This window comes from Equus asinus, chromosome 14, assembly GCF_041296235.1.
Source record: "Equus asinus isolate D_3611 breed Donkey chromosome 14, EquAss-T2T_v2, whole genome shotgun sequence".
Taxonomy (NCBI): domain Eukaryota; kingdom Metazoa; phylum Chordata; class Mammalia; order Perissodactyla; family Equidae; genus Equus; species Equus asinus.
This window is the reverse complement of record NC_091803.1, coordinates 46,008,501-46,028,081: the sequence shown is the minus strand read 5'-3', so window position 1 is coordinate 46,028,081 and position 19,581 is coordinate 46,008,501. Positions and strand designations below refer to the sequence as shown.

General features: G+C 54.7%; 1 protein-coding gene across 3 annotated transcripts; it reads right to left on the bottom strand.

Annotated features, from left to right (window-relative positions):
• Nucleotides 1-6,634: 6,634 nt before the first annotated feature.
• TFAP4 (transcription factor AP-4) lies at nucleotides 6,635-18,387 on the bottom strand. Of its 3 annotated transcripts, none has more exons than XM_044746846.2 (7): nucleotides 18,012-18,387; nucleotides 10,843-11,008; nucleotides 10,636-10,734; nucleotides 10,039-10,209; nucleotides 9,261-9,401; nucleotides 8,492-8,647; nucleotides 6,635-7,641 (listed from the first exon to the last, which is right to left on the bottom strand). In XM_044746846.2, the coding sequence occupies exons 1-7, from the start codon at nucleotides 18,098-18,100 to the stop codon at nucleotides 7,447-7,449; spliced, it is 1,017 nt and encodes a 338-aa protein (XP_044602781.1). In that variant the 5' UTR covers nucleotides 18,101-18,387; the 3' UTR covers nucleotides 6,635-7,446. The 3 variants fall into 3 exon arrangements, with proteins under 3 accessions (XP_044602781.1, XP_044602784.1, XP_070341157.1); XM_044746849.2 differs by lacking the exon at nucleotides 18,012-18,387 and adding an exon at nucleotides 12,613-17,223; XM_070485056.1 differs by lacking the exon at nucleotides 18,012-18,387 and adding an exon at nucleotides 11,533-12,180.
• Nucleotides 18,388-19,581: the final 1,194 nt, after the last annotated feature.

The following is a 19,581-nucleotide window of genomic DNA, read 5'->3' as shown; positions in this document are numbered from 1 at the left end:
TCCAAAAACTGCAGAATACACATTCTTTTCACATGCACACGGAACACTTTCCAGGAGAGATCGCATATTAGGCCACAAAACGAGTCTCAATAAATTCAAGAAGATCGAAATAATACCAAGCATCTTTTCTGACCACAACAGTATGAAACTAGAAATCAACTACAGGAAGAAAATTGGAAAAGCCACACATATGTGGAGATGAAACAAAATGCTACTGAATAATGAAGGGGTCAATGAAGAAATCAAAGCAGCAATCAAAAAAAATCTGGAGACAATTGAAAATTAAAATACAACATGCCAAAATTTATGGGATACAGCAAAGGCAGTTTTAAGAGAGAAGCTTATAGTAACACAATGAACAAGAAAAATCTCAAACAATCTAACAGTGCACCTAAAGGAACTGGAAAAAGAAGAACAAACAAAGCCCAAAATCAGTAGGAAGGAAATAATCAGAAGGAAGGAAATAAAAATCAGAGCAGAAGTAAATGAAATAGAGACTAAAAAAAAAAAAAACGAAGAAAGAAAAAAATCCATGAAACAAAGAGCTGGTTTTTTGAAAAGATAAATAAAATTGGCAAACCTTTAGCTGGACTCACCAAGAAAAAAAAGAGAGATGGCTCGAATAAATAAAATCAGAAATGAAAGAGCAGAAATTACAATACACACCTCAGAAATACAAAAGATAGTAAGAGAATACTATGAAAAGCTATACACCAACAGATTGGATAATCTAGAAGAAATAGATAAATTCTTAGAATCATACAACCTTCCAAAACTGAATCAAGAAGAGAGAATTTGGATAGACCAACCAGTAAGGAGACAGATACAGTAATCAAAAACCTCCCAAAAAATAAAAGTCCAGGACCAGATGGCTTCCCTGGTGAATTCTATCAAACATTTAAAGAAGGCTTAATACCTATCTTTCTCAAACTCTTCCAAAAAGTTGAAGAGGAGGGGAAGCTTTCGAACTCATTCTACTAGGTCGACATTACCCTGATACCAAAACCAGACAAGGACAACACAAAAAAAGAAAATTATAGGCTGATATCACTGATGAACATCAACACAAAAATCCTCAACAAAATACTAGCAAGTCAAATATTACAGTATTAAAAAGATCATACATCATGATCAAGTGGGATTTATCCCAGGGATGCAGGGTTGCTTCAACATCCACATATCAATCAACATGATCACATTAACAAAATCACATATGATCACATAACAAAAAAAGAATAAAAATCACATATCATCTCAGTAGATGCAGAGAAAGCATTTGACAAGACACAGCATCCATTTATGATAAAAACTCTGAATAAAATGGGTATAGAAGGAAAGTACCTCAACATAATAAAGGTCATATATAACAAACCCACAGCTAACATCATTCTCAATGGAGAAAAACTGAAAGTTATCCCTTTAAGAACAGGAACCAGACAAGGATGCCCACTGTCACCACTATTATTTAACATAGTATCGGAAGTCCTAGCCAGAGCAATCAGGCAAGAAAAAGAAATTAAAAAATCCAAACCAGAAAGGAAGAGGTGAAACTGTCACTATTTGCAAATGACATGATTTTATATAGAGAAAGCCCTAAAGAATCCACCAAAAAAATTTTAGAAATAATAAAGGAATATGGTAAAGTTGCAGGATACAAAACCAACATACAAAAATCACTTGTGTTTCTATATACTAACAACGAAGAAGAAGAAAGAGAAATTAAGAATACAATCCCAGGGCCAGCCCCATGGCCAGGTGGTTGGGTTCACATGTTCCGCTTCAGCAGCCCAGGTTTTCGTCGGTGTGGATCCTGGGTGTGGACATGGCACCGCTCGTCAGGCCATGCTGGGGCAGCACCCCAAATGCCACAGCTGGAAGGAGCCACAACTAAAAATGCACAACTATGTACCAGGGGGCTTTGGGGAGAAAAAGGAAAAATAAAATCTTTAAAAAAAAAAATACCACCCCATTTACAATTGTAACAAAAAAAATAAAATACCTAGAAATAAAATTAACCAAAGAGGTGAAAGACCTGTACACCGAAAACTGCAAAATATTGTTGAAAGAAACTGAAGACACAAAGAAATGGAAAGCTATCCTGTGATCTTGTATTGGAATGATTAACATAGTTAAAACGTCAGTACTTCCCAAAGCAATCTACAGATTCAATGCAATCCCTATCAAAGGTCCAATGCCATTTTTCACAGAAATAGAACAAAGAATCCTAAAATTTATATGGAACAACAAAAGACCCCACCTGAATAGCCAAAAGGATCCTGAGAAAAAAGAACAAAGCTGGAGGTATCACACTCCCTGATTTCAAAACACACTACAAAGCTATAGTAACCAAAACAGCATGGTACTGGCACAAAAACAGACACACAGATCAATGGAACAGAATCAAGAGCCCAGAAATAAACCCACACATCTACGGACGGCTAATTTTCAACAAGGGAGCCAAGAAAATACAATGGAGAAAGGAAAAAAATCAATCAATCTTCAATAAATGGTGTTGGGAAAACCAGACAGCCACATGCAAAAGAATGAAAGTAGGGCCGGCCTGATGGCACAGCGGTTAAGTTCGCACATTCCACTTCTTGGCAGCCCAGGGTTCACTGGTTCGGATCCCAGGTGCAGACATGGCACCGCGTAGCACGCCATGCTCTGGTAGGTGTCCCACATAGAAAGTAGAGGAAGATGGGCACGGATGTTAGCTCAGGGCTAGTCTTCCTCAGAAAAAAGAGGAGGATTGGGAGTAGTTAGCTCAGGGCTAATCTTCCTCAAAAAAAAAAAAAGAAAGAAAGTAGACCATTACCTTACACCATGCACAAAAATTAACTCAAAATGGATTAAAGACTTGAATCTAAGATCTGAAACCATGAAGCTTCTAGAAGAAAACATAGGCAATACATTCTGTGACATCAGTCTTCGCAGCATATTTTCAAGTACCATGTCTGATGGGGCAAGGGACACTATAGAAAAAATGAACAAATGAGACTACATCAAACTAAAAACCTTCTGCACAGCAAAGGAAACCACCAACAAACTACCTAAAAACACAACCTAACAATGGGAAGAAGATATTTGCAAACCATATATCTGATAAGGGGTTAACATCGAAAATATATAAAGAACTCATACATCTCAACAACAAAACAACTAACAATCCAATAAAAAAAAATGGGAAAAGGATCTGAACAGACATTTCTCCAAAGAAGATATACAGATGGCCAACAGGCATATGAAAAGATGTTCAACATCACTAATTATCAGGCAAATGCAAATCAAAACTGCAATGAGATATCACCTCACACCTGTCAGAATGGCTATAATTAACAAGACAGGAAATAATAAGTGTTGGAGAGGATGTGGAGGAAAGGGAACCCTCATACACTCCTGGTGGGAGTGCAAACTGGTGCAGCCACTATGGAAAACAGTATGGAGATTCCCCCCAAAATTAAGAATAGAACGACCACATGATCCACCTACTCCACTGCTGGCTATTTATCCAAAGAACATGACAACACGAATGTGTAAAGATATATGCACCCCTATGTTTACTGCAGCATTATTCACAATAGCCAAGACTTGGAAGCGACCTAGGTGCCCATCAAGGGATGATTGGATAAAGCAGATGTGGTATACACACACAATGGAATACTATTTGGCCATAGAAAATGATGAAATCCGGCCATTTTTGACAATATGGATGGACCTTGGGGGTATTATGCTAAGTGAAATAAGTCAGAGGGAGAAAGTCAAATACCTTATGATCTCACTCATAAATAGAAGACAAAAACAACAAACAGGGTCAGGCCTGGTGGCATAGTGATTAAGTTCGCCTGCTCTACTTTAGCAGCCTGGGTTCACAGGTTCAGATCTGGGTGCCAACCTACACACTACTCATCAAGCCCTGCTGGGGCAGAGTCCCCCACACACAAAATAGAGGAGGATGGGCACAGATGTTAGCTCAGGGACAATCTTCCTCAGCAAAAAAAAAAACACACACACATAGAGACAGAGATTGGATTGGTGGTTACCAGAGGGGAGGAAGGAGGGTAAAAGGGGCGATTAGGTACATGGGTACGGTGATAGATTTTAACTAGTCTCCGGGTAGTGAACATGATGTAATCTACACAAAAATCGAAGTATAATGATGTACACCCAAAATTTATATAATGTTATAAACCCATGTTACTGAAATAAAAAAATAAAAGAGGGGCCAACGCGGTGGCGCAGTGGTTAAGTGCGCACATTCCGATTCAGCGGCCTGGTGTTCGCTGGTTCGGATCCCGGGTGCGGACATGGCACCACTTGGCATGCCATGCTGTGGTAGGCGTCCCACATAGAAAGTAGAGGAAGATGGGCACAGATGTTAGCTCAGGGCCAGCCTTCCTCAGCAAAAAGAGGAGGCTTGGCAGAAGATGTTAGCTCAGAGCTAATCTTCCTCAAAAAAAAAAAGAAAGAAAAGAAAAAAACCAGATAAAACTGAAAAATAAAATAAAACAAGTTTTGTTGAAGCTGAGTTAATCATGTGTCTCCTACTTTCATCCCCTTCATAAAAAATAAAGTCCAAGCTCCTTCGCATGACTTGGAAGTCCTCCGCGTCCCCGGTTCCACAGCTTCTCCACTTCTTCCTCCTCCCAGGCCAGGGTCTGCACTGCCCGCAGGTCACTGCCCTTTCTGACCACCCAGCGTTGTCCCTTTGGCCTGGCGGAGGCGTGCCCAGCGGCTTCCCAGACTCGCGGGAAGGCGAGAACGACGTATGTCATGCGTACTTTAGCACATTCATCACCTGTGCTGAAAGGACAATGCTGCGGACACCGCGGGTTAAAGGCAAATGTGCTAAAACTAATGTCACCTGCTCCCCTTTTACTGCGGCCTCTGGACCGTCCCACGTCACGTGCGCGTCGCGCCGGCCTCTCCCGTGACCGCGCGAGTCCCACGCCCGGGCCCCGCAGTGCGCGGCCTCAGCGACCCGCCACAGGAGCAAGTCGGCGAGCGCCTCCGAGCGGAGGGCACGCGGGAGCCGCACGTCTGCGGCGTTTGCGTGCGCGTGAGTGAGAACGCGCGGGCGCCTGGCGCGGAGCCGGGACCGGGCCGGGGCGGGGCCGGACGGGCGTGCTTGCGGGAGCGCGCGCGAGAGACGGCCTGAGGCGCCAAGGAGCATGCGCGCCGAGGGGGGGCGGGGCGAGTCCGGGAAGGGGTGGGGCCGCGGCCGCGCCCCTGACTTCCGCCGTCTGCTGGCGAGACGACCTACGGTCTAGTAACGCGCCACCGCAAGGCTGGGGAGGGGGGGGATTTCCCTGGCCCCGCCCCCAGGCCCCACCGCTGGCCTATAGGAACTGAGCAGTCCCGCGGGCACCGGAAGGAGGCGGAGCCTGCGCCCTTTCAGTGGCTGGGCGTCCTGAGCCCAGCGCGCCCTCTGTTGATCCTCTTAGGAGCTGCATGGAACCCGTCGGGCACGCCTCGCACCTGACCGAAAGGGATCGCTTTGGGGGACTTGGGAAGGGGCGTACCCCTCAACCCACCCCCCCCCCGGGATTCTAAGCCTCACGCCTCAGAGGCGCAGAAATTTAACTAGATATACTCAAAAGGAGAGAAAATTACAGTTATAATGCTAAATTAAAGAAGCCAGACTCAAAGGGCTAAATATTGTTATGATTCCATTTATATGACATTTTGGAAAAGGCAAGACTATAGGAATAGAGAATAGATTGGTGGTTGCCAGGTGGATCATAAAGAGATATGGGGAACTTGGGACAAGAGGGAATTAATGGATGTCTTGACTGTGGTGGTGGTTATACAACTGTATGCATTTGTCAAAATTCACACAACCAAAAACTAAGTGTGAATTTTACTAAATGTAAATTACACCGTAATTTTTTAAAATACTAAAAACGGAAAGCAGATTGGTAGTTGCTGGGGGCTGGGAGGAGGGAGTAATGAAGACAGACTGATTAACAGTAAGGGGTTCGTTTTGGAGTGATGGAAATGTTTTGGAACTAGATAGAGATGATGATTGCACAACATTGTGAATGTACTAAATGCCACTGAATTATTCCCTTTAAAAGGGTTAATTCTGTTCTGTGAATTTCACCTTTAAAAATAATATAAAAAGTCCTAAAAAAACAAAAAATGCAAGCTCCTGCCTGCCTTTCCATTCAAGTTCATGTCTGGAGGCATTCATGGTGGGGTGTGACATGAATCGGCTCTTCTTCCACTCTGGCCTCTGGCCTCCCGTACCTGTCACAGTGTGAGTATGAGGAAAAGCAGGCGGAGAGGGACTCGTTGTACATCTGTCTCCGGTCATGGCAAAACCTAGGGATCCTGACCATCCTATGTTATAGGAACCTGGGGCTTGGTTGGTTGTTCTCTCCTCGCCTCCCGCCAAGGAGGAGTTGAGAGCTGCTTGTCCCACCCCCAACACCATCTCCCATCTTTGCAGAATACCCAGAGTGATCCCAAGAAATCTGAGAACCCCGATTTTTCATCACAACATCACACACAAATTGGGGGAACAGTGCTTGCCCACATCCAGTCCCAGCGAGTGGGCCCAAACAGCACCCCCTCCTCTACCCCAGGAAGCTTTCCCCATCCCCTCAGGACAACTCACACCCAGGAGACACGGAATCTAAAAAACAAAGTACAAACTTTATTTTGTTTCTTTATAAAGGCACCGTGGCCTCTTGGTTTTTTTCCCCTCGCTTTCTTAACAAAATATAATAGCTTCTCCTTGAACACAAAGACCTCAAAATTGTAAAACAAAAAACAAATCCAAAAAAAAAAAACCAACAACAAACAAAACAAAGAGAGAGAGACGAAGACATTTTGGGGGGTTGAAGATGGGACACCCAGAGGGAGAGGTGGGGGCTGGGTGGTGGTGGAGAGTGGCGAATCCTAGTGCTGAGACGGGTGGGGAGGGGGGAAGGGCAGCAGCAAATCCCAACCGAGAAGCAACGTAGACCCCCGGACCCCCAACCCAACCAGACCCCCACCCAGGTAAGTGCTTAAAGGAGAAAGAAGAAACCCAAAAAGAGGAGGGGGAGGAGAGTTAAAAACTGACGGTCGTAGGGCTGGCTCCGGGGAGGGCAAAAATACTTGGGGTTTTGTTGATTTTCCCTGTTCTTAAAAACACGTTTAAATGAAAAAATGCTTTTTGTCCGAGAGAGGCCAGGCACCCCAGTGTCAGCTCCCCACGCCCCGGCCGAGGCCCAGCCCCAGGGGCCCCGGTGGTTCCCACGCGCCTCTGCCACCCCACCCCGGGGACTTCGGGTTAGGTGGCTTCGCTCAAAGGTCGATTTACAGTATTGAAAAAGAGGTCATAAAAGAGACCCAAATGACGTCGTAATTTTGTAAAAATTCCTCACTCTTGCGCCCGCGTTTCTCCCTGTTGCTGCCCTGGCCCCCTCCAGCCCCCAGAAGGAAGAGGAGGGCTGGGGGTGGTCAGGGAAGCGCCCCGCTCCCCGCCGGCTCCTCCCGGCTCTGGTCCATGGCGTCGCTGTCCGATGCCTCCGAGTCAGAGGCGGTGTCCGAGGCGTGCGCCTCGGGGCAGCTGCGCACCGGCTTCACGATGACCGCTCGCCGCTGCTCCTCCTCCTGCTCCTGCCTTTCCTGGGTGCCCTCGATGTGCTGGATCGCCTGCAGGTCAGGCTGCAATGAGGATGGCCGGGGGCACGCGGGAACCCACTGGCCATCCCCCACCCCTACACCCCCAGAAAGGTCCAGAAGTAAGCCTGGCAAAGCTCCCAACCGCTGGGGGCAGCCAGGGGAAGCAAAGTTTAGGAACCCCTCTGCTGAGCTGCAAACCCCTCCAGAGGTGACAGGGCAGGGCTGCATGGAAGTCACAGGTGTCTTTCAAAGTCCGCCTGTTCCCTCGTGGAACGTCTTTGTTTTTAACTTTATTATTCACTTTGCTGGTTTTATGTGCAAGGAAAGTTCCAGGGGTTGACGAGCTTTTTTTCTGTTTGGGCTTTTTTGGTTTAGTTGTTTATTTCTTTATTTGTGACGTCCCTGGGTCTCCCAAAGGGTCCCTCACAAGGCTGGGCACAGCAGTGACTTTGGGCTTGACCCATACAGCGGATCATCTTTCTTCTTCCTCTGTATGAGGCTTAACTGTCACCCTCCCAGCCACGGCCACCTCTACCCCCATCCCAGGTCCTAGGAGATGGAGGCAAGAGAAAGTTGTGGGCCAACCCAAGAGCTGGATGCAGGGACTGTGAAAGCAGTGGGCTCTGAGAGCAAAGGACCTCCTCAGTGAACCCCATGTGGAGGAAAGGAACGGGGTCTTCCCTCTGCCCCTCCCCTTCTCCACAGAGCCACCTTCCACCCGAGATACAGATGCAGGGAAGGAGACCCATCCGGCTTCCAGACCTTGCCCCCGCGACGCTCGAACCCCATCTCAGTTCCCTGCAGCCCCCCACTTTCTAATCTCCTCCAAAGGAGCTGTTCCCAGAGGATGACCCTGCTGCCCCCTCCCCGAGCCAGGTACCTGCACGATGGTGTCCAGGTTTTGCCGGGACGTGGAGACAGAGTTGATGACCGAGGAGGGGCCCATGGTGACGACGTTGATGTGGTGGGAGGGAGGGGGTGGCGGCGCCGGCACGATCACCGTGGGGTGGTGGGTGGGGGCCGGAGTGGGCAGGAGCTGCGAGGCAGAGGCCCTCAGTCTTCCTCCAGAGGTTCTGGGAGCTGCTCCTTCCCTTCCGTCCATCACGGAGAGGATGGGCCAGCCTTCCCAAACCATCTCCCTCTGCCAACCACCCCAGCCCACTGACCTCCTTCCCTCACAGGGAGCTGGCCAATTTGTGACCACTGCCCCCCCCCCCCCCCCCCCGCCACCACCCCGAGCTATCTTATTTTAAGAAACAAAGAAAAGGGGGCCTAGTGAGGGGCTTCCAGCCATCCGAGATCCCACAGCCCCTTCACTCCCCAGTGCCAAGCAAGCACTTCAGCATCTAATAATTACAGTGGTGGTCAGCAGTTTAGACTCTGAATTTAGACAGCCAGGGTTCAAATCGCTGAGGATCTTGGGCAAGTTATTTAACCTTTCTGTGCCTCAATTTCCTCATCAGTAAACGAGTCATCACAGCTCAGGCCTGAGAAGGCTGCTATAAGGATTCATTGTAATAAAGTATGCAAGGCACCTGGGAACCACGAATGTCTGCCTTAATAAGAGTTAGACCCTGGGCCTGCCCTGCTGGACGCCCGGAGGCACCGAGGCTGACTCTGAGAGTCCCTCCTGGGTACCACCTGCTCACCTGGGTCCGCAGGTGCTGCTGTTCCCGCTCCAGCTTCTCCTGGTGCAGCAGCCGCACCTGCTCCTGCTGCTGCTGCAGCTGCACCTGCTGTGCGATCACCTTGAGCTTTTCCGGGTACATGTGGGCCTCCAGCGAGCGCACCTGGGGGCGGAGCAGCAGGCTCAGGGGCAGGGCCCAGACCACACCCTAGCTCCTCCCGCAGTGCAGGGCCTCAGGTCGGTTGAGGTTGGCCTCCCTCCCCACGCTCTATCCTTCACAAAGCAGGCCATTCACTCCTGCTGCAAACCCTAGCGTGCGCCGGCACCCTCGGGGTAGAGACCTGGGGTAGAGCCCAAAGTCCGACCATAGCCGCCAGGCCCGCCATGACTCATCTCTCCCGCCCTGGCCTCCCTCGGGCTGTGCTCACTACTGCCTCCAGGCCTTTCTTTGCCCTTGCTGTTCCCTCTGCCTGGTTAACTGTGAGACTTGGCCTCCCAAACTCGGCTCAAGTCACTTCCACAGAGAAGCCATGGGGCGGCCACTCTGGACCCAGGCCAAATCCCCCTCCTGATGCCCACCGCTGGCGCAGGGCCTTGATCACAGCTGCATTTTTACAATGTGAGATCCTTTGACTAATCTCCCCTACCCCTATGCACACAGCCCCAGGTGGACCCCCCACTCCTAGGCCTGGCACAAAGTTTTCAGGTGCTCCTGTAAATAACTGCTCAAAAGAAGCAGGGACAGGAGGAAAGGAAGAGAGATGGACAGGAACGCCGCTGCCCCGTCCCGCCCACCTCACCTGCTCCTCCAGCATCATGCGCACCGAGCGCTCCTTGTCCAGCTGCTGCCGCAGCTCAATCATCTCCCGTCGCAAGTCTTCCGCCTTCTCATCCTCCCAGATGTCTGGTGAGCCAATGCCCTCATCCTTGTCTTCTGCCCGCCGCCGCTTGGGGGACGAGCCACTCAGTTCCTGGGGACCCCAAGGGGTCGGTGAGTGTGCCTTGACACCCCTATTCCACCACCAATAACGGGGAAGTCAGGGGGCCCCATTGCAGCCCCCAAAGCTGTCAAACCCAGGTGCACCAGCACTGGGGAGCCCCAATCTGCAAATCCAACAAACGGCCAAAGGCCAGAAAGGGAGGCAGAATGAACTTGCTTTCCAAAAGTCATGCGGTTCCTCCCAGAGCCCACTTCACTGCACTTGACAGATGGGTAAACTGAGGCCTAGGCAGGAAGGCAAGTGCCTGAAGTAGGCAGGTCAGTGGGGAAGATGGGACCTGCAGCCACATCAGAGTCCCAGGCCAGTGGTTGGACCCAGGGCACGCCCATGCCGGGGAGAGGGTGCCAGGAGCGGGGCAGGGTGCTGAGGGGTCGGGAGGCCTCCACAGCATGCTACCTGGATAAAGCGCTTGAGCTGTGTGTTCTGCTGCAGGAGCCTGGTCTTCTCCTGCTCCAGGGAGAAGATGTACTCAGCTGTCTGCTGGAGGATGGCTGCCTGAGGGCAGGAGGGACAAGTCAGGGGCCCTGGCTGGCAGTGTTTGCCGAAGCTCACTTCCTTCTCCTCACTTGAGCCCACCACCTCCCCCAGGAAGCCCTCACCCACCTTGCTGAGCTTCTCTCCGTCTGTGTGGGGGATGAGGGTCTTCAGGGACTGGAAGCCCGCGTTGATGCTCTGCATGCGTCTCCGCTCGTTGCTGTTGGCGATCTCCCGCCGAATCCGCCGCTCCTGGTCCCTCTGAGTCTCAGGCGTCAGTGGAATGTTGGCAAGGCTGCCAGGGAAGACAGAGACATGCTCAGGCTAGGCCCCCGCCGTGCCCTGCCCCAGATGGGCCCGTCTTTACAGTTCGTCTCCAGAGGGCCCCGAGTGTAACTTGCATCCCTCCTGCTGCAAAAGATACCAAATCTGTCTGAGGCCCACAGATCAGGAGGTAATGGAGGATCCTGCTCTGGGATGCCTACGTGTCAGAATAAGCATGCAGACTCCAGGCCCTGGCCCCAGTCTCAGGCCAGCAGATTTAGGTGGGGCCCAGAAACGGGCATGGCTAACGAGAGTTCCTGTGATTCTGATGCAGATGGGCCCAGATGCTAATCGGAGACACCTGCTCCTGGGACACTTCTGAGCTCCCTGCTATGTATCTGGACCCCTCCTTCAGCATCACAGGCTTAGGAACTGAGGAAGATGTTCCTCCTCCCTTCCCATCCTCACAGCCACATCTCTAGCCACAAACTCCTAGGCAAGCCCCCAGCCGTCCCCAGGCACGCTGCGCTAAGACTTCAAAGACAAGACAGGTACCATTCACTCCTGGAAGGGGACACCAGGCCAACTACCCCTGGGGACAGTTCTCCTCCAAGCCCACCCACCCCAGGAGGCAGGCCCACCCTGTGCCAGGGAGGTGAAGCTGCCAGCATGCAGTGAGCAATGTTATTGCATATTATGTGACTGCATCTTGCAAGAGCGGCAGCGAGTGGGGTGAGAGAGAAGGCAGCCAGCGGAAGGGGGCGAGGCCGAGGGCCAAGAGGCGTTGGCGGGAGGTAGAGACAGCAGCGGGGCCTGTAGGCCCAACGCCACTACTCCCGAGGGGTGGGCCTGTGTGTGGCCTGGAGGAGGCATGCCCCCCTTCCCAGCCCTCTCCTGCAACTGCCCCCGCCCCTGGCCTGATGGCTTCCAGATGCTGGGCTCCCAGAAGAGGCCACCAGCCCCACCCAAAGCCACAGCCCTGGCTTCCTTCTGAGGGGCCCTCCCGGGGTGACCTGGGTGGCGAATGGGGAAAGGACTCTGGGCAGCCTTGTCCCATTGATGGGGGAGCCTGGGCTTAAGGAGGTAGCCAGGCCCCCGTACCCATCCCCAGGTGGGAAGGAGTTTGCTCGCAAACCCAGGAGGGGACACATCTGCAACAGCTGGAGACAGTCTTGCCTCCCCCCCATCATAGGCCCACTCCATCTCTCCCACCTCAGCTCCCTGCGGGACCCTGAACTTGTCCTTTCCTTCCTGGGCCTCAGCCTCTTCTCCCGACAGAGAGGGTGGTCACCTGGGGGTGGGCTGGGAGGAGGCTCCACAATAGCCACTGCTGGGGGTCCACAAACAAGCCCTCTCCTCTACCTCCCACCCCCACCAAGGGCTGCTGGCCCTTGCCCCCAGAGTGCAGGTCTCTTGCAGGACCTTGGAATGTCAGCGCAGGAAAGGGTGCCCACAACTCCTACTTTATAGATGAGACTAAGGGCTTAGAGCGGGAAGGACATGGTTTTAGGGTCAGACAGTGGGGCATCTGGCTCTCCCACTTCTGGGCCAGAGGACCTCAGTTCTAGTTTCTCTGCCCTATAGTGGGGGTGACGGGTAGCTGGACTGAGAAAAGAGACGATGGCGGTCAGAGACCTGATATGCGGCCGCTTGCCTGCCCTTTGTGGGGAGGGCTCAGAACGGAGCCCAGGCTCCCGGGCCTGGCAGCACCCTCCAGACCTCTGCAGTGGGGGGATCAAAGAAGAGATGGGGAGGGATGTGCACAGGATGCCAAGCCACCAGGTGATGGAGATCTGTCTGGGAGCATCCCCGTCCCCCTCAGGAGAGATTCAGGGAAAAACCTCCACTCACCCAGTCCCTGAGTCCCTCCTTGTGATACCCAAAGGCCAGAGCTGACCAGTGGTAAAGGGTCAAAAAGGAACCACTTCCACCCTTGGGCCACCCTGAGTGCTGGCCCTTCCAGAAGGCCCACCTGGAGGGCCTAGCAACAGAATAATAAGTGAAAAAAAAAAAGTCAGAACATGCTCAGGACTCGCTGTGCTGGGATTTTCTCATTGAATTGTCACAGTCTTCGTCTGGGTTATTTGGCCTCCTGATTCCTGTGAGATGAGGACAGAGGCTTGGCAAGGAAACAGCTACAGCAAGTGAGGGGGCTGGGACCTGAACTCTGATCCTAGAGCCCTGCGCCTACCCCAAGAGGTCTTGGGCCACAGAGCAGAGTGGGTTCTGCATTGTCCCAACAGACAGGTGACAGTTAGCCCTACAGGAAGGACCAAGCACATGTATGCATTGCCATCATGTTACTAATGCTTTTACATTCTTCCCTGTCTGAAACCCAGCATGGTGGCTGTGTTACAGTGAGGACTCCGGGGTCCTGGGAGGGGAAGTGACATGCCCAAGTTCAGGCAGCCAGACCGGGGCACAGAAGGCGCCTACAGACCCCAGAACTCAAGCTCTCCGCTGTCCCCTACTGCTGGTGCCCTCTACTGATGGCTCATGCACACCACCCACCGCTTACCAGAGCCTTTGTGTGTGGCCTCAGGAGGCAACACGCTTCCCTTCCTGACCAACGGTGGGACGAAGCCCAGAAGGGAAGTGACTTGCCCAAGTCACACCGTGACAGACAGGCAAAGCAGGGTGCAATTGCAAGGCACCTCCTGCCCTTCCCAGCCCCAACTGCCTCCAAGCAACTCCCCCACCAAAGCCAGAGCTCAGGGCACACCCCCCAACCAGCCAGCTCTTCTGTCCATGAAACCTGAGCCCTGGAGAGCTGACGTTCAGCCCCTCACTTCTCTCCAGGATGCCTATGAGCTGGGGAGACCAAAGGAGACCCCAGCCTGAAGGAGACCCCAGAAGGGAGAGTCCTAGTGCCCAAGCAGAGAGCAGGGGCCTGCCCCTCCTGCCTTTTCCAAATGTTCCATCCTGTCCCCTTTAACTCCATGTCCATCAGCCCAGCCTCCTGGTTCAGGAACCAGCTGCTAGTTAACTTCATGCAGACTTAAGTCCCAGAAAACAGACTTCACCCCAAAGCTATGATTCCTCATGAGGACTCAGGCTGCCACCAAGACCCTCAACTATAAGTCACTTAAATAGCCCTGGAAGTACCAGCTGAGTTTCTTTAATAGAATGCGGACTGACCAGGGGTTCTGATTGGTGGAATGTTGCCTAGCCAGGGATTCTCACTGGTGGAATCATGGCCAACCAGGCGTTCTGACTGCTGACCAACCAGAGGCTCCTATAAAGGAAAGCTAATTAGAATTTCCAGCTGATACTGTACTTGATAAAATGGACTTTTCTGCAAATGTCTGAAAGTTTCTTACATTTCCTTCTGAGTTTTGCAGAAGTAAACATGATTTACAGTATTGTAAGGTCCTCCACCCCGTCCACATCAACTTCAGACGCCCCAGGTGAGCAGGGAAGGTGGCCAGGTCCACTGACACCAAGTGTCTCTTGCATCTTTCCCTCCCTGACTGCCCTCTGACAGCCAGTCTCCTGGGGCTGGGCACCCATTGGCAAATGAACAGTTTGGGTACCTGTTCAGCCTCAGGTGCCAAGACCAGAGCTGCCAGTCTACTACCAGAGTACCCCCAGACAAGCCCCTAGGAATAATGCTGGCATCCCACCCAGAAGCTCAGGAGGAGGGAGCACGCTCTTCCAGTCTAGATCCTGACCTCAACCTGTCCCTCCCACCCAGCCCAAGGGCACTGGGTATCCCCCATCCCTACATCCCTTGCCCAAGTTAGCCTCAAATTGGCCAGGGAGAACTCTCATCTCACACTGCCCTGAAGTCACTCACACACCGGCCAGACAACATCACACAGTCAGAGGTAGGCAAGCCCACACGGGATTTCTCCCATACCCCAAAAGGAGGACAAGAGGGAGGAAGATCACCCTCACCAAGATGCCCAAGGCACTCATCCTTCCCTCGCAGCAGGCACTGAAGCAGCCTGGGGCCCTTGCCCCCTCACACTCCAACCAGCCTGCCACCCCTGCCCTCCGTCCCAGAATACACCACATCCAGGCTAGTCCCATCAGAAACACCCCCTCCCCACGGCTTCTGCAGCCTCTCAGAGGGAGCCCCGTACTGGGTTCAAGTCCAAACTCCAGCCCTGCTTATTAGCAGTGGAACCCTAAGCTTAGCCACTTCATCTCTTGGAGCCTCAGTTTCCCCATCTGTAAAATGGGGGTATACTGCCTGGCTTCATAGGGTGGTGGTGAAGTTTAAGAGATGGAGGAGAAACAGAGCGAGAGACTGAGGAAAACAGGATGCCTTGTTTGTCCAGAGTCTGTGTACCCAGAACTCCAGGAGAAACCAGGGATCTCTCTCAAAGGGCTGACAAAACCCTTGAGCACCGAGACTTCGAGCTCTTAGGACAGAGGCCAGTTCTGGTTCATTGTGGTATCTTCGGTCCCAGCACAAAGTAGGTGCCTCGTAAATCGGGATCAGGGACTCGACACACCCTCCAAGGCTCCTAATTGTCCTCTAACTCCTCTGAGGGGAGCTGGCCTCCTTCCCTCAACCACGGGCAGTAGGTAAACTCTTTAAGACCACCATGCTTCTAAGAGTTTTGAGTGCCATTTTAACAGCTGCCAGGCACTTTCCAATACACACAGCCACACTTCCCAGGTGCTCCATCTGACAAGGGCTGAGAGCAGTTAGGCGACAGGTCCAAAACCACAGAGCTTGCACGGGTGCCCGCTGTACAGCACGGCCCCCTCTGGTAGGTCTGGGAGATGGAGGAGAGAGGCAGGGAGTCCTGCTAGTCACTAAGGGATGGAACAAAGTCAGCCAGCCTGAGAAGCAAGTCCATCGAGCCAGAAGGTCCCTCCCAACCCACACACTTGATCCCCAACAGGTCTCCCACCTCAGGCGGCAGCCCCCTTCTGAGAAAACAAATCCAGAGGCCCCAAGTCCATACCCAGTGCACAGGCTGACCACTGTCCCATAGCCAGGCAGGCTGAGCACATCCTCATGCCCAACCCTGGAGGGTTTGGCCCCTGGGGAACAGCTGGACTCCTCCGAAGAGGGGTTTGGGACAGAGACAGAGTGAAGCCAGAGCCCTAGGGGGCCCAGAGAGGACTGAGCCAAGGCCCAAGCCTGGTGGCCAGAGGGCCCCAGGGTGCCAAGCCTGCCCAGGGTCAGGCCTGGAATGTTCTCTTTAGCACCTGGAGCAGCTCACCCCACCCCTCACTGCCCAGCCCTCCCCTGAGCAACCAGCAGCTCCTGTAAGAACAGAGGCTCAGGGTTCAAGTGCCAGCCCCACCACTTGCTGTAGCTGTCCGCTTCCCAAGCCTGTGTCCTCATCCTACAGAGGAATCATACAGCCAGTTAACTCAGAGGAAGATCGTGACCATTCAGTGAAAAAAAATCTAGCAAAATGAGTCCCTAGAACATATTAAGAGCTCCACTTTTTTTTTTTTTTTAACCTATTACAGCTAAAGCCTCCAGGTGGACCTTCTGGAAGGGCCAGCACTCAGGGGAGCCCGGCTGGCTGCTCACTACCCTGGCCCGTCCACCCTGAACTGCAGACTAGTTAAGGTGGGGAGCTCTAGGGCGGGGTGTGTGTGTACACGTGTGCAGCCACCTTCCTCAAACCTGCTTTCCGCAGCCCCTAGTGTCCACCAGCCTGGGCCACCCCGCCCAGGGCTCCTCCTCCCTCAATCGCCGCCCTGCCTGCCCGGGGCAGCGGAGCACGTGGCCCCAGCCCTGGGGAGCCATTTCGCTCCTAGAGCAGCGCGGCAGAAAAGGGGCCGCAGGTTCCAAACTTGGGCACGCAGAAGAACCCCTCACGAACCCCTCCCACGCAGCACCCCCATCCGCGGACTGTGTTCAATATGCAGATGCCCAGGCCATTCTCCTAGGGATCGGAGTTGCGGGCATGTGCATTTTAACAAGTGCCCAGGGTGATTCGGGTGCAGGTGGCACACGAACCCGTCACCCTTTGGTAAAGAGTGTATCTGGAGCAACCCGGGCCACACGTAGAAAGCGGCTCCTGCGGAGGGCTGCGGACCTTGGACCACCCACCCACCCGGCTGGAACACCGGACGCTTTCCGTTTATGGCTGGGGGGAGGGGCGTGGAATGAGAAAGTTTGCAGCGGAGACCCACGTGTGACGGACAGCGGTCTCGTGAAGCTAGGGGCGGCCTCTGGCGCCCCCTCCCCCAAAAGCCTCCCAACCCGGCCTGCCTCGCCCATCCAGCTCGCGGGGACCGAGCTTTGTGCGGGGAAAGCGTGGCCCAGGCGCGCCTACAACTCCCACAATGCCGCACCCGCGGGGCGCGCAGAACTACAGCTCCCGCGAGGCGACGCGCCGAGGTCCGCCTACTCCAAGAGGGCTGCAGAGTCACGTCCAGGCCTCGCTAGTAAACAGCGCCCAGGCGCGGGCAGCAAGCGAGAGAGCCGCCGCCAACGTGCCCAGGTCCGCGGCGCCCCCGGCCGGCAGCGCCGGCCCCTCGGGTCCCGCCCACCCCCGCACCCCACGCGAGCACGCCCCGCGACCCCCCTGCAGCCCCGCTCCCTGCAAACACGCGCACCACCCGGCTCCCCGCCCCCCCCGCGCCCGGAGCCGCGGCGTGGCTGCATTGTAACCGCCCGCGTCCCGGCTCCACGCGCGCCCCAGGCCCCCCAGGCTCCCTTGGAGGAGAGAGCCCAGAGAGAGCGAGGAAGGAGGGAGAGGAAGGAAGCCGCCGCGGGAGGGGGGAGGAGGAAGCGCGGGGGGGAAAGCCACCAGCACCAAGCATGGCCGGGACTGCTGCAGAACCACGTGGGTCTGTTTGCAATTTACAAACGTCGCGACTCGCCCGCCTGCAGCGGACAAAAGTGACCGGGGCCACTCGGGGCCCACACGGTCCGAGGGAGGAGGGTCCCCAGGCGGCGGGAGCCCGGCGAGTGGGGCTGCAGCCGCCCCGGAGGCTAAGAAAGGCGAGCGGGGTCGGCGGCGCGGGCCATGCGTGCGCACACACGCGCCCGCCCGAGCTGGCTGGCCGGGGGCTGCAATCGTGGGAAGGGGTTGGGGGGGAGGAGGAGTACACACCTACAGAGCCCTCCTATCACTTCTTTCTCTGTTTTCCTGAAATGTTGCAAAGAGGGCACCTTCTGAGTGGGCACCATAAAATACTCCATAGCGATCGGCCCCCCTCCTCTGCACGAGCCGGGTCCCGCGGTCCGCCGGAGAATGCAAGATGGAAATCCGAATCAAAGGGCAGCGCCGGACGGAGGTGCAGAATCGGCCGGTCCCAGATGCTGGCGGCGGCGGCGGCGAGGGGAGGGAGGCGGGCGGGAGGGGCGGGAGGGAGGTCTCTCCGGCCTGCCTCCCCGGGCGTGTGTATGTGTGTGTGTGTTTGCAGCTGATCAGATGTCTGTTTCAAGGCGGGAAACAGCTGGTGAAAACTCAGCACTCCCCCGGCCTCCTTCCGCGGAGTAAGGAATTGCATGTAAACAAAGGACTATTTGCAGCGCCCCCAGGGCGGCGCGAGGCCGGGGCGTGAGGGGCGCGGACCCCTGGGGGCCGGTGGCAGCCGGGGTCTGCGGGCCTCCCCCCCGGCTCAGGGAGCCGGGGGCCGCGGGCCGGCTGGGGGGGCGCGGCGTGAATGGAGCGAGCTGCGGCCGAGCTACATGCGCCACTATGGGTGATGAGGTCCATCAGCTGACAGGTTGGCAAGCGTTGCAAAAAAAAAAAAAGGCCAGCCACCGGGAGGGAGCCCAACCCGTGCGCCCGGGGTCCAGCGGGGACTGCCCGGTGGTGCAGGGTCTGCGCGCTCGGCGGCCCGCGGGGGCGGGGGATGCGCAGCTGGGCCCGGAGTGTGGCGCCGGTGGCGGCAAAGGCGGCCTGGGGTGCTGCTCGGGGCTTTTTCTTTTTCAGTATTTCACTGCACGGAGAGGAGCCGCTCTGGCGCGCTCCCTCCGAGCCCAGGGCCCCCTGGAAACTTGCGTCACAGCCACCGCTTCCCACATGTAACTTGGGGCCGACTTCGGAGGCCAGCCAGCCTCCTCCCTCTCTCCCTCCCTGCCCAGCTGCCCGCCGCTGGCCGCCCGGCCCGGGCTCCGGAGCCTGGGAATCCCAGAGCCGGGGAGGGGAGGGCGAAGAGGGGAGCGCCGGGCGCCTCGGATCCTGGAGCTGCCCTAGGAAGAGGGGGCCCCGGCGGGGAGGGAACGGTGGAGGCGGGCCAGGACGGCAGCGGCCACGGGGGCAGGCTGCCAGCGCGGCCAGGAGGTCTGGTGGCTGCTACCGGCTTCCCTTCTATCCTCCCCACCACTTGCCCCGTCCGCGGGGAGACTCGACGGCGGGAGGCCTGCCCCAGCGTAGCCGGGGCAGGCGGAAGGCTGCAACTTCTCATTCATGGCGAAGCCAGTGCGGGACTTGCTCCTCCGCCAGGGTGCGCTCTCTACTAGGGGTGATTGCCTGGGGCGCGGGAGGGCGGGAGGAAGGGACGCCGTGGCGGCGAGCTTCCGTCGTCTCCTCCCCTGGCTCCTGGAGGGTTGGCCCCTGGCTCAGGAAGACCACGCCTGCCTTGGAATGTCCTCCCTCCTGCCCACCGCCTTTCCCAATCTCATCCGCCTTCGAGGTTCCTCCCAAATCGCGCCTCCTAATTGAAACACTAACA

Coding starts and splice junctions, on each gene's coding strand:
- TFAP4 (XM_070485056.1), bottom strand. CDS start 11,648: ATGCTGGCAGCTTCACCTCCCTGGCACAGGGTGGGCCTGCCTCCTGGG. Junction 11,009..11,532: donor TCCCCTTCCAGGAGTGAATG/GTACCTGTCTTG, acceptor CTTCCCTGGCAG/CCTTGCCAACATTCCACTGA. Junction 10,210..10,635: donor AGCTCAAGCGCTTTATCCAG/GTAGCATGCTGT, acceptor TGGGGTCCCCAG/GAACTGAGTGGCTCGTCCCC.